The sequence below is a fragment of the Capricornis sumatraensis genome, chromosome 13 (assembly GCF_032405125.1).
Source record: "Capricornis sumatraensis isolate serow.1 chromosome 13, serow.2, whole genome shotgun sequence".
Taxonomy (NCBI): Eukaryota; Metazoa; Chordata; class Mammalia; order Artiodactyla; family Bovidae; genus Capricornis; species Capricornis sumatraensis.
In genome coordinates, this window is record NC_091081.1 from 73,027,001 (window position 1) to 73,041,184 (window position 14,184).

The 14,184-nt window shown below is 42.8% G+C and overlaps 1 protein-coding gene across 1 annotated transcript in view; it reads left to right on the plus strand.

The window, feature by feature from the left end:
* The window catches only part of SASH1 (SAM and SH3 domain containing 1), a 193,914-nt gene that overhangs the window by 80,939 nt on the left and 98,791 nt on the right, over positions 1–14,184 (plus strand). Inside the window, exons 3-4 of the mRNA XM_068985545.1 lie at positions 9,088–9,138; positions 9,261–9,310. Coding sequence (XP_068841646.1) covers positions 9,088–9,138; positions 9,261–9,310 — 101 coding nt within the window. The remainder of the gene's footprint in view (positions 1–9,087; positions 9,139–9,260; positions 9,311–14,184) is intronic.

Below are 14,184 nucleotides of genomic sequence, written 5' to 3' on the forward strand. Positions count from 1 at the left end.
CCCTATGGATTGTAGCCCACTAAGCTCCTCTGTCCATGGAATTCTCCAGGCAAGATGGGTAATGTCAGTCTTTAACTGATGTCTTTTTTGCATTAAACATTAGAAAGCTTCAGTTCAGTTCAGTTCAGTTCAGTTCGGTCGCTCAGTCGTGTCCGACTCTTTGCGACCCCATGAATCGAAGCACACCAGGCCTCCCTGTCCATCACCAACTCCCAGAGTTCAAACTCATGTCCATCGAGTTGGTGATGCCATCCAGCCATCTCATCCTCTGTTATCCCCTTCTCTTCCTGCCCCTAATCCCTCCCAGCATCAGAGTCTTTTCCAATGAGTCAACTCTTCGCATGAGGTGGCCAAAGTACTGGAGTTTCACCTTTAGCATCAGTCCTTCCAATGAACACCCAGGACTGATCTCCCTTAGAATGGACTCGTTGGCTCTCCTTGCAGTCCAAGGAACTCTCAAGAGTCTTCTCCAACACCACAGTTCAAAAGCTTAGCCCCTTCAAATGTGTGGTCTCCATAACCTGTATTTTGTGAACTAATGTAATTCATGGACCGGTTTTACTACAGAATCTTGCTTTTTCTCCCTCTTTATATCATTTACATTAGTCTTTTAACTTTATCCTATAACATTGCACTTAAGTTTCATAAGCCATTCTAAGTCATTTTTGCAACATGGAGAGGTCTAACAAATAAGGGCTAAGGCAGCAAGGAGACTCAGCACAGGGCGGTAATGGCTAGGTAGAAATTGCCACTTTTGTTGCTTTCTTATCACTGCTTCTAGAAATTCACTGATCTGTGAATTATGGTTAGGCTTTAAAGTTGCAGTCAGTGGGGTAGCATTCAACTGTGGAAAGAAAGAGTTTTTTTTCCTTGGGAACTTTCTTGTTTGATGTGGTGGGATGGGAGTAGTTTTCCATTCACTTTCACTCACTAGAAAAAACTTTATATGCTAAGCTGTGAGTTTATTTATAGGAACCTGAAAATGACGAACGCTTCCTGTTTCACCTGTGAACGATTTAGGTGAAACAAGGCATGACAAGGTATGGGGCCAGACTGAGAACACACAGGCCACTGCAGATTTTACCTTAAGAGTGATTAAATACCGCCTGTTCCTTTTAAGTTCTTACAGATCTAAGTTGTAGATCATTTTGAGAGTATTTGCTGAATTGCTTTTACTTACTGATGTAACTCCCTGCAACCTGAAAGAAGTCTTAAAGCATGAAAATACATGTTCCAGTCAGTGAGACCTGAAACAGAAATCAGTGGAAGAGTCAGATTCACTGGCAAAATAAACAAGCTTAAGCAAATCAAATCAATAGATAGCCCTCGAGCACTTCTCCTAAGCAGAGAGCCTGTGCAAGACTTTGGAGAGAAACGCCGACAAGAAGAGGGATCCGTCTTGTTCATTGCTCCATGGAGAATCCCATGGACGGAGGAGCCTGGCGGGCTACAGTCCATGGGGTCGCCAAGAGTTGGATTCGTCATCCATGGGATTCTTTCTCCAGGCAAGGGTACTGGAGTGGATTGCCATTTCCTTCTCCAGGGGATCTTGGTGACCCAGGGATCGAACCCAGGTCTCCGGCATTGCAAGCAGATGTTTTACCCTCTGAGCCACCAGGGAAGCCCTTTTCTTTGAGGGAATAAAGTAAAGAGAGCAGAAGAGTGTGTGTCTGCTAAGTCACTTCAGTCACGTCCGACTCTTTGTGACCCCATGGACTGTAGCTCACCAGGCTCTTTTGTCCCTGCGATTCTTCAGTCAAGAATACTGGAATGGGTTGCCATGCCTCCTTCAGCAGATCTTCCTGCCCCAGGGACTAAACCTTCGTCTCTGTTTCCTGCATTGGCAGGCAGGTTTTTTTTTTACCACCAGCATCACCTGGGAAGCCCCAAGCCTAAGAGTACCTCCACATAAGGACTCTCAGGCATAGTGTTTAAGACACAGCTGGGCAGGGAAGGTTACAGGAGAGACAGGTTTGTAGCTGGAGCTGAAGGATGACCAGGATCTGGGTGGACAGGAAGCAGCAGGGCATTCCAGGCAGTCATGAGTGAGAGTGAAACATTAGGAAAGCATCCACTCAGGGCACAGTGGACCCAGCACCCAGTCTCTAAGAAGAGGGTTTATGAGCTGACCAGTTGGTTCAATGGGCCTCTCCTTCAGAAATGTGACCTTTATCCTGGCTGCACTGTGTTTTCCACATTTTGAAAAGGATTTTGGAACATAGACGAGACACAGAGTACAAAGCCCTGTGCTTCTCAAATTGATGAGGATATTGGTAAACTGCAGATTTTGATACAGGAGGTGGGAAGTGGGGCCCAAGACTGCCTTTCTAACCAGCTTCCAGGTGATTCTAATGCTCATGATGTTGTTGTTCAGTTGTGTCCGACTCTGCGATCCCACAGACTGCAGCATGCCAGGCTTCCCTGTCCTTCACTATCTCCTGGAGCTTTCTCAAACTCATGTCCATTGGATCGGTGATGCAGTCTAACCATCTCATCCTCTGTCCCCCCTTCCTTCTGACCTCAATCTTTCCCAGCATCAGGGTTTGTTCCCAATGAGTCGGCTCTCTCTGAATCAGGTGGCCAAAGGATTGGAGCTTCAGCTTCAGCATCAGTCCTTCCAATGAATATTCAGCATTGATTTTCTGTAGGATTGACCAAGGAGACTGGTTTGATCTCCTCGCTCATCATGCATGAAGCACTTTAAATACCAAAGACAAAGCATTAGGATTTCAAGGTTTATTGGACAGTAGAGCTTGAGTGGGCATGACGCTGCTGCAGCCTGGGGTTTCAGAGTCGGAAAGGAACTTAAAAGATAATCAAATGGTCTGTTTATCTTTTGTTGCCATTGGAAAAACCAAATAAAATAAAACAGATCTAAAGTGGGAGCCAGATTGGAACATAATTCTACCAGCTTGAAGTCAGCATCTCCCACTCTGCTGTGCACTGTGGTCCAGGTCTGTGAGGGGGACGGCAAAGAACCTGGTGTTTGTGAGAGCAGATGCATTGGCTGTGAGAAGGGAGAAGCAGCATCTCCTAATGTGATGGGAGTGAGAAAATTCCCAAGAAAACACTGAGGTTTAAAACTGGGTAGAATGAACACGTGCCGCATTGACGGGCTGGAATGGAGGAGTCAGACAAGGGGAGGATACATGGCCAGCAGGGCCCTGCCATCACTTCGGTCTCCTTGTTAAGTGATGAATGCCACATGTGTCTTTTTTTTCACATGTGTCTTTTTTTAATTAATTAAATTATTTATTTGGCTGTGCTAGGGCTTTGTTGTGACATGTAGGATCTTTAGTTAAGGCATGTGGGATCTAGTTCCCTGACCAGGAATCGAACCCAGGCCTCCTGAATTGAGAGTGTGGAGTCTAAGCCATTGGACCACCAGGGAAGTCCCCATCAACCACCAGCAGCACCTTTGCTGGGCAGTTCAGAGCTTTGTTGCTGCCACGCATTGAATACATTGGTAAGAGCCTGTTGCATCTCACTTGTGGCTGAAAGTTGTAAGCACACAGCCCTCTTGCTTTTTTCCGCCTTCCTCTTCCTGTACCTGAGGTGGAGGAGGAGAACTTGGTGCTAAGCAGAGCCGGTGGGCTCCTGATGTTATTCCTCCCTGCTTTTGGAACAGCAGACGGGTTTATCCCTCTTGCTTTCTCAGCTGTGAAGTTCCTTTGGCTTCCAGCACTGCCGGCATTAAGGGAGGGAGAGGTGTGGATTTCCACAAAAACATGAAAGCGAAGTTGGTGTGGGAGTGAGGGCCGGGTACTTGTTTTCCAGGCCCTGTTCTGCCATGAGTGGATTTTGACATTGGAATATTGCACAGTGAGTGTAGCGCTTCAGAGTGAAAACCCAGCCATGGAACGTCAGAACTTTAGTTTCCTATTTGACCTCGACTGGTGTGACCGCTTCCCTGGTGGCTCAGACAGTAAAGCGACTTCCTGTAATGCGGGAGACCTGGGTTCAATCCCTGGGTCGGAAAGATCCCCTGGAGAAATTCCATGGATGGAGGAGCCTGGTAGGCTACAGTCCATGGGGTCGAAAAGAGTCGGACACGACTGAGCAACGTCACTGGTTGGTTCACTGGTGTGACCGCAGAGTGTGTTTGTGTGTATATGTGTGTTGCCCATGTGTGAGTGTGTGTGCACATGCCCAAGTGGGTGGACGCACACACATGCTCTCATGTTTTGGTTTTAGGAAACCACTTACGTCATCTTGAAACACTTTTCTTTTTTTGCTTCTGTGTTTGACACTGGCTTCCCCGGAGGTGCTGGTGGTAAAGGGCCCACCTGCCAGTGCTGGAGACAAAGGGATGCGGGTTTGATCCCCGGGTCCGTAAGAGCCCCTGGAGGAGAGCATGGCAACCCACTCCAGTATTCTTGCCTGGAGAATCCCATGGACAGAGGAGCCTGGCTGGCTATGGTCTATAGTGTCGCAGAGTCAGACATGACTAAAGCGACTTAGCATGCATGTGCATACATGTTAGACATAATAAACATTCAGGGAATTGTTTCCAGAAATTGTCCAATTTGACAAGAAATGGATATGAGGTTTTTCCCCCCAGTAATTTTTTTTGTCATCTAATTCCTTTCTTAAAAAAACTAAATAGTACTATGGTTTAGTTTCTTTCGGTCAAACTATGAGTATGAGATTATTTCTAAAATCATCATGGACCTTTATTGTTAAACATAAGCTGCTTGCGTAGCTTTATGACATAAGTTATTAAACATTTTTTAACTTCATGAAAGTGTTTTAAACAGGGCATGGCCTAATTTGAGAAATTGTTTTGATATTTCTTAAGAAATGTTTGATTGTTGAGATAAAACTAAAGTTATTATCAGATTTAATTTTTTAGAATAGTTATTATGCTTAAAAATATAAAAGTATTATGTGCTTTCACACTTAATACAGAGGCCTTTGCAGGAATAATCATTGGTGTTTACACCAATTCAGAAATACAGAAGCCATTGCAGAAATAATCAATCATTGGTATTTAAGGATCCTTCTAGTGAACGCCCTGGCAGTTTAGTGATTAGAATTCCACACTGTGACTACTGAGTCTGTCACTGTTTTCATTTTTCCTCACTGTTTGCCATGAAGTGATGGGACCAGATGCCATGATCTTCCGTTTTTAAATGTTGAGTTTTAAATCAGCTTTTTCACTCTCCTCTCTCACCTCCATTGAGAGGCTCTTTAGTTCCTCTTCTCTTTGTGCCATTAGGATGGTGTCATTCCCCTCATTCAGTTTAGTTCGGCGGCTCAGTCATATCCGACTCTTTACGACCCCATGGACTGCAGCATGCTGGGCCTCCCTGTTCATCACCATCTCCTGGAGCTTGCTCAAACTCATGTCCATCAAGTCAGTAATGCCATCCAACCATCTCATCCTCTGTCGTCTCCTTCTTCTGCCTTCAATCTTTCCCAGCATTAGGTCTTTTCCAATGAGTCAGTTTTCGCATTAGGTGGCCGAAGTATTGGAGCTTCAGCTTCAGCATCCCATTAATGAATATTCAGCACTGATTTCCTTTAGGATTGACTGGTTTGATCTTGAAGTCCAAGGGGCTCTCAAGAGTCTTCTCCAACACACAGTTCAAAACCATCAGTTCTTCAGCGCTCAGCTTTCTTTATGGTCCAACTCTCACATCCATACAAGACTGCTGGAAAAACCATAGCTTATTCCCCTCATTACACTGGCTGAATTAGGAATGGAGAAGGGGGGAGCCTAAACTGGGAACTGGACAGGGAAAGAAGATATTGAGGAGCTTTTCTCTGCCCATTCTTTTTTTTTTTTAATAGTTCTTTTAATTTTTAAAAATTGAAGTATAGTTGATTTACAATGTCATGTTAGTTGCTGGTGTACCACAGAGTGATCCAGCTGTGTGTGTGTGTGTGTGTGTGTGTGTGTGTGTGTGTGTATGTATTCCAAAAAAATAGAAACCATTATGGTTTATCATAGGATATTGAATATAGCTCCCTGTACTGTACAGTAGGACCTTTTTTTAATGTATTTTATATATAGTGGTGTGTCTCTGTTAATCCCAAGCTCCTAATTTATTCCTCCTTCCCTCCATTTTACATAAGCTTAGATTTGCTTTCTGAGTCTGTTTCTGTTTTGTAAATACGTCTATTTGTATCATTTTTGTAGATTTCACATATAAGTGATATTATAAGGTATTTGACTTTCTCTACCTGACTTACTTCACTTAGAATGATAATCTCTAGGTCCATCTGTTGTGCTGCACATTCTCTGCCCACCTTGACCTGAATCCATCCTTCTTTATTATGTAAGCAATACCCCTTATTGCTGCATGCATGTATACGTACATGTATACATACATGTCTGCAAACAGTACCAGTGATGGTGCTCTTTCTGCCTGGCTCTTTCACACCTTTTCATTTCACATTGTGCAGTGGAAGAAATCTATTTCTTTTTTAGTGCTAAACAGAATAAAAAACTGTCCAGCACTGTTTTCCTCAAGTGTGTATGACACATTTCCAAACTTGTCTCATGGTCTGCACAGAAGGCGTTTTATCCAGCTGTACATCAGTACCTGCTAGCGTTAACTCTTTTTTTTTTTTTTTTTTTTAGCGTTAACTCTTTATTGTGATGTTCTGTTTCTTAGGCTCGATGGTGGGTCCACATGGGTTTCATCATATTCCAAGGGCATGACAGAATGGTAGTTTTTCGCATGTTTGTCATTAATATCATGTGACATCTATCAATATCATTATAGTGGAATTTTGCCAAAGAGCCCAATCTGTTTTTTCACCAAACATCAAATAGGTCCTTAACTTAGTGGGTAGTTTTAGAAGCTTCTCCTCACTTGTGTAGTGTTTTTACTTTAGGGTACATTTAGTCTAAGAAATCCCTCATTATAATGGTGGTTGTCTCTCCTTGAGAGATGAAATTAATAATGTTTGCTCTGAATCACATTGTTTGTGACATACTCTGCGGGTGGAAAAGCACTAGAAACAATCACAGCACGAGATCTCCTGTTCAACATATTCTGTTCCTGATAAAACAGATGTTCTGCACAGAAACTAACTGGGTCCATTATTTTAATGGGGTGAATTGTAATGCATTATACATCAAACTTACACCCCCAACCAATTTCCTAAGTAGCTACAGCACTGTCAAATGTCTATTATAAGTGACAAACTAACACGTGAAAATGAATTGTTTTAGAGTATTTGTTCCAGATCATCAAACATTTAATATGATTGTTAACAAGCATCAGCTTTATATTCAGGAATGGGTACGTTTTGCATAATATACCATAAATATTCTGTTTATTATGTGGAGTAACAAATGATGCACCAATAAATAAAATTTATTAGAAAAGTGCAGATAAAAATTACAATAAAAGCAGGTAATTTCTTATCATGATCTGCATTATCTCGTAAGTAGAGACTTGGAGTATAAAGTTAAGAACAGAGGACAGGAAGAGTTGAATCAGTTACTTTGTGTTGATGAGTATGGAGTTGGCTGCTAGAAGGACAATTTCAGAGGAAATTTCAGAGGAACTAATAGAGTTGAGTCATAATTCTGAGGCTTCCATACCCTCCTGAATGGGAAGACTTAAGATGAAAAAACTGCCAAGTCTGCCTTTGCTTACTTCCTACAGTTGAAGTTTGTAAATTTCTCTATGCACTGATCCTAAAAGGTTTGGTATCAGGGCACCAGATAGGTTTCTAAGCACCAAGAACCTCCAAAGTACATATCCCTTTTGTTGATTGCACTTGAGTCTAACATCATACCAATCAGACTTGGAATGTAACTCAAACATTTCCATTTATTGTTTTATGACAATACATGATCATTATAAACGAAAGTGGTAATACAAACCAGGAGAATGTTAACCAGAGAGAAGTTCAGTGGGACTTCATACCACTCTGATATTTTTTCATGACAAATGAGGTCCTGGAACTGGAGTCGAGTGGGTTGCCAGTCCATTAGAACAGTTTTCTCCTGTGGTCTGCCTATCCACATCACCCCATTCTCAGATGACCACTCCAACACTCTCATTTTATCTTCTATATTTGTACCGGATTCCTGTGTTTACATTCATACTTTTATTTGGAGTTACATTTCATGGCTGCATTTGAAAATATTGGTCTAGATTTATAATTGTGCTAAAGATGAACTAGTCAAACTAAAAAAAAAAAAAGCAATTAGATGCAAGTGAGAATTTGTAATTTGAGATGATCTTTGCCCATTTCCTGAGTGTTAGCTGACTAATGTTAGCTAAGAAAACAGTCTTCATAAAGTACGCATGTAGTCCCGAAGAAGACAGTGATCTTTAAGAACACAATAGGATTATCGGAAAACTTTCACAATTTCATATTTCAAGCTTGTATAATGTTGGTGATATTACTCCTTCCTCTAAAACTGCCCATTTTCCTGCTTATGACTTACTGATCAGCCAGGGACCACCCTGGTCTTGGACCGCACTTTGGTGTGAACCTTTGCTTTAGCGCCTATTTGAAGTTTTTCTCTGCTTATGAAAAAATATCAGTGTGGCGCTCTGTTTACTTGTATAACTCATTTTTCTGTAGTAGCCATGGCACTTCTAATAATGTCATTATCCTGTTTATTTCAATATATTTTTAAATCACAGGTAACTGGTGTATCTTTTTTTTTCTTTCGAAAGGGTACAGTTTTTTAAACTGTGAAATGAAGAGTATTGTCCTCTGTGATTTTATCTCTAAAATCCTTGAATCCCCTGCCTCTTCTTTATAACTTCATGACATAAATGGACCGTAGTAAATTCTGTGTCTTTGTGACGGCCTAGTCTCATCCGGAAAATCATTTTACCATTAACTCTCCATACTCTTCAGTTAGATTGTGCTTTTCTCTTCTGCAATAAAACTGTCACCAGTGTCAAGCAATGTAATTTGGAAAACAGTTCACTTTTAAAAGGCTAGGGCTCTCATTTAAAAAACAGTTTTTTTCAGATAATCTGTTTATCTCCTCCCACTGTAACCTAGCATTTCCCAACTCTCCCCCCATCTCTTCTTACACATTATTTATCTTTTCTGGTGTGTGCCACGTTTGGAAGTCTCATTAAACCAGCATCTGTTCTGTTTTAGGAGAAACCCGAAGCCAGCCCCACGTCACTTCAGCTGCGGTCCCAGATCGAAGTAAGCACAGTGACTTTAATCATCTATTTTTGCTTCTGTCTTTTTTAAAAAGTGGTATTATGTAAAAATGAGATGAAGCCTGCTGTTCTGCCTGCACTGACCCTATGAATCTTCTCTCCTAGGAGTCGCTTGGCTTCTGTAGCGCCGTGTCAACACCAGAAGTGGAAAGAAAGTAAGTTTTCCTCCTTCTGTCCTGGAGCGGAATTTCTAAGGTGTCTTTTAGGTCCTTTCTGATGGAAATGGGATAGGTGATTGTACTCATAGTGTGTATGTACTGTGGAACTTGAAGTTATTTTCCTGCGTGTGTGTGTGTATGTATGTAGGTGGATGAGTGTATTTTGTAAATTCAATTGGTGATGCCCAAGGATTCTGCAAAGTGTTATTGATTTCACACTCCTTGTTGTAAGTGAACCTGAAATATCTGGAAGTGAGCGTGGAGAAAAGGAAGAGACAGCCAAGTCAACCAAAATAGTTTTCTTCTTTTATACTGGTTTTTGATACAGGATGGAAGTCATAAAGAAGCAAAGTACAAAAGTATAACACATTCCAGAATAAAACAATGATTAGAATACCCCTCTGCACCTCGCTCTGAAGTGTGTGTGTGTGTGTGTGTGTGTGTGTGTGTGTTAGTTGGTCAGTTGTGTCTGACTCTTTGCGACCCCATGGACTGTAGCCTGCCAGGCTCCTCGGTTCATGGAATTCTCCAAGCAAGAATACTGGAGTGGGTGGCCATGCCTTGCTCCAGGGGATCTTCCCGACTCAGGGATTGAACCTGGGTCTCCTGCATTGCAGGCAGATTCTTTACCACTGAGCCGCCTTAAAACAAGAATAAACACTTGTCACAGAAGATGGTAAATGCTCACTAACCTTTCCCATTAAAGGTAGTACTTTTTTTGGCTTACTTGTCCTAACTTGGACCCTGTAATCTTGACTCTCATGGAAGATAATTCTATGTTATAGTTTATATTTCCAGTATTTCTTTTACGTCACTTAAGAAAAAAAAAAGCAATTTTTTTCTTTCCCTTTTCTACTTTATTCCATCATAATTACGCTAAAAGGTTCTATTTATGATCTTCTGAGGTAAAGAAATTTTGAGAAGGTCCCCATCTTTAAACAGACACTTCCTCTGGCACAGAGCCACTTAGACTGTTTGAGGCCAAGGGAGGCATAGAAGTGGCTTAGGCGTCAAAAGTATTTCTGGAATGAAAAGCACACGTTAGGCGAGCGTGTGTGTGCTTTACAGCACAGCTCTGCCTAATCCATCCACGTGTGTGTGCGCTGGCACGGACGCGGCTTCTAGGAGCAGAGGCTGTCATGCCAAAGCTTCCGTCTCACTGAGCGGATTCAGTTTCAGGCCTGGGGAATGTCGGGGGTGATGAGCAGAAGAAATCCCAGGCCGTTGCCCCCTCGAGGTTGAAAGAGAAATGTGCCATAAGCATGAATTTCCTTTGTCTTAGTTGCATGTATTCTCCTGGGGACTTAGTAGTGTGGAGGCTGAAGTAGCCAAGAGATTTGAGTTGACCTCAGTTTTGAAATTGGAGGTGTGGTGATGTTGAACTGAAGGTGAGCAGCAGCTCCGCATGAGAGGCTATGGGCTCCTCCGACCTGGTTTGCTACCCCTGTGGCATGATTCAGCCTGAGAGCTCAGGTGATCTCTCAATCTCTGAATCTACCAGGGGACAAGTCACTTTCCTCCTCAGAGGAAGTGACTCACCAAAGTTATACTCATCTTAGTTAGGCTGGTGTTTCTCCTTCCCCTCAATTGTGGGCAGTCATTCTTTCCGTGTTTATGTGCTCCACTTGGTAAAATGTGGCATGACTCTTGTGGTTCAGAGATAGACTAACAGCCTCCCGAGGTTACCAAATTTCTCTCTCTCTCTCTCACACACAAACACACACACAGAGCTGTTGACAACCCCCAGCCTCCCCATCTGTCATACAGGCATTTTGCTTCTGTTCTAGTAAATTGTTGTTGTTGTTGTTGTTTAGCTGCCCAGTTGTGTCTGACTCTTTTGCAACCCCATGGACTGTAGCCCTCCAGGCTCCTCTGTCCATGGGATTTCCCAGGCAAGAATACTGGAGTGGGTTACCATTTCCTCCTCCAGAGGATCTTTCTGACCCAGGGATCGGACCTGCGTCTCCTGCGTTGGCAGGCAGGTTCTTTACCACTGAACCACCCGGGAAGCCCATGTTCTAGTAAATGGTTTCCTTGAATTTAGTTGTTTCTAAATAATTCGAAGGTTTCCGTACATCTTTTCCTCCATTTCCCTTTTAATGGTTTTTGAAAACTATAATACATCTTATTAAAAAGAAACTTGAAAAAAATTTTAATTTACAGAAAAGTTTCAAGAATTTTGTGATGAGCTCCCATGTGACTTCTACTTCGACTCACCAATTTTTGTATGCTTTGGCTCTCTGCTTTACACTTCTGTGTGCTTGCAAATACTTTGGAAGGCAAAATCCTGCTATTCTGCAAATGAAGATGCTTGCTGGTAACTTTGCAGGCCCTGGAGGATGACCTGGCAAACCAGTTGGTTGTATCTGGTTAGTGACTACAGAGTGTCTGCCAACCATAATACCCTTCTGAGTCAGCAGTGCCGTTTAATTGGCAGAAGGTTTCCAAGAGAACTCAGTAAACACAAGTGGACAGATCAACAGCAGCACAACCTTAGGAGCAGAGGCACAGGTGACAGCAGGAAATGTGGGAGCTGAGATGTGGGCCCTGGGGGCTCCTGCCTTCCGCAGCCACTGTCTCCTCCCCACACAGTAGTCTTAGGAGCCTCAGCACCCCTGCCCTTCCTTCTCCCCCAGTGAAAACTTGTTTTAAGGAAGGTATCAGGTGTTACTTGTAATGCAAATCATCACCTCTCTCAGTTGTATTTTGCATTCAACAGCATTTAAAGTTTTCAAGTTGCAATACTATAGCTCTGGCCAGGAAAGACCCAGGAAGTGGGTTATTTGGGTAGACCAGCAGTGAGAATTCTGATATATCTGGCAGAACAGCACCTGAGCACCCTGACAAGTCAGGTTCTTTGGACTCTGGTCTCCAGATATGTAGTGTTAGTCCCTCAGTCCTGTCCGATCCCATGGACTATAGCCCCCCAGGATCCTCTGTCCACGGAACTCTCCAGGCAAGAATACTGGAATGGGTAACCATTCCTTTCTCCAGGGTATCTTCCCAACCCAGGGACTGAACCTGGGTCTCCTGCATTGCAGGCAGATTCTTTACCATCTGAGATATGCAGGACCTGCCTGGTGAAAGGGTGGATGATGCATGGATAGAGAGAGAGAGGTGGGGGGGATGGAATATGGACCTGCCAGCTGCCACCCACCCACCCTCCCTCCCTAGTCTGACAAAGTCCCCATTCATCCTTTTCTTTTCTTACAGTCTGTAGGCCCTCCATATGCTTTCACTGAAAATATAGTAAAGAAGGCCGACAGAGCTCTTCTATTTATATCTATTTACATGGCCTATTGATGAGACTATCCATTTTACTGCACCAATCTTGGCTTTCTGTTGACTGGCTGAAACTTATTAAAGTTTCTTGTTACTCACCAGTTATTCTCAAGAATAACTGAGAGAAATAGTTTTTGTTGGAAAATATCTTTTATAACTATATCTATATGGAATGGGTGCAAGCAAGGAATGTTTCCCTCCACAACAGTTCTGTAAAGGTGGAGCCATCAGCCACTGCAGAGCCCCCAGCCCCAACCCCAGGGACTTTTATATGGAGAAAAAACTGGAGGCATTCTGTGCTTTGGATCCTGGCCCTGTTAAGATGCATACCTAAAGAATAATTTCAAACAGCACAGATTCCTGCATCTTCCCATATATCAGTTCATTTAGTTCAGTCACCCAGTCATGTCCCACTCTGTGACCCCATGGACTGCAGCATGCCAGGCCTGCCTGTCCATCACCAACTCCTGGAGCTTGCTCAAACTCATGTCCATCGAGTTGGTGATGCCATCCAACCATCTCATTCTCTGTCATCCCCTTCTCCTCCTGCCTTCAGTCTTTCCCAGCCTCAGGGTCTTTTCCACTGAGTCAGTTCGTCACATCAGGTGGCCAAAGTGTTGGAGTTTCAGCCTTAGCATCAGGCCTTCCAATGAATATTCAGGACTGATTTCCTTTAGGATGGACTGGTTTGATCTCTTTGCAGTCCAAGGGACTCTCAAGAGTCTTCTCCAACACCATAGTTCAAAGGCATCAATTCTTTGGTGCTCGGCTTTCTTGATAGTCTAACTCTCACATCCATACATGACTACTGGAAAAACCATAGTTTTAACTAGACAGACCTTTGTCGGCAAAGTAATGACTCTTGCTTTTTAATATGCTGTTTAGGTTGGTCATAACTTTTCTTCCAAGGAGCAAGTGTCTTTTAATTTCATGGCTGCAGTCACCATCTGCAATGATTTTGGAGCCCCCCAAAATAAAGTCTCTCACTGTTTCCATTGTTTCCCCATCTATTTCCCATGAAGTGACGGGACCAGATGCCATGATCTTCGTTTTCTGAATGTTGAGTTTTAAGCCAGCTTTTTCACTCTCCACTTTTACTTTCATCAAACTCTTTAGTTCTTCACTTTCTGCCATAAGGGTAGTGTCATCTGCCTATCTGAGGTTATTGATATTTCTCCCGGCAATCTTGATTCCAACTTATGCTTCATCCAGCCCTGCATTTCTCACGATGTACTCTGCATATAAGTTAAATAAGCAGCATGACAATACACAGCCTTGACAGACTCCTTTCCCGATTTGGAACCAGTCTGTTTTTCCATGTCCAGTGGTAATTGTTGTTTCTTGACCTGCATACAGATTTCTCAGGAGTCAGGTCAGGTGGTCTGGTATTCCTATCTCTTTAAGAATTTTCCACAATTTGTTGAAAGTCACCAAAACAATTAACTTAAAATATATGGATTTTGGTGGGGTTTTTTTTGTGTGTGTGTGATTAGTAGTAATCTTTTGATGTTCAGTCTTTTGATGTTTTCCCCCTCTGGGGGGAAAGAAAAATCCCTGTTTATCCTGGCTCCTCCCTGGTCTCCTAGGAT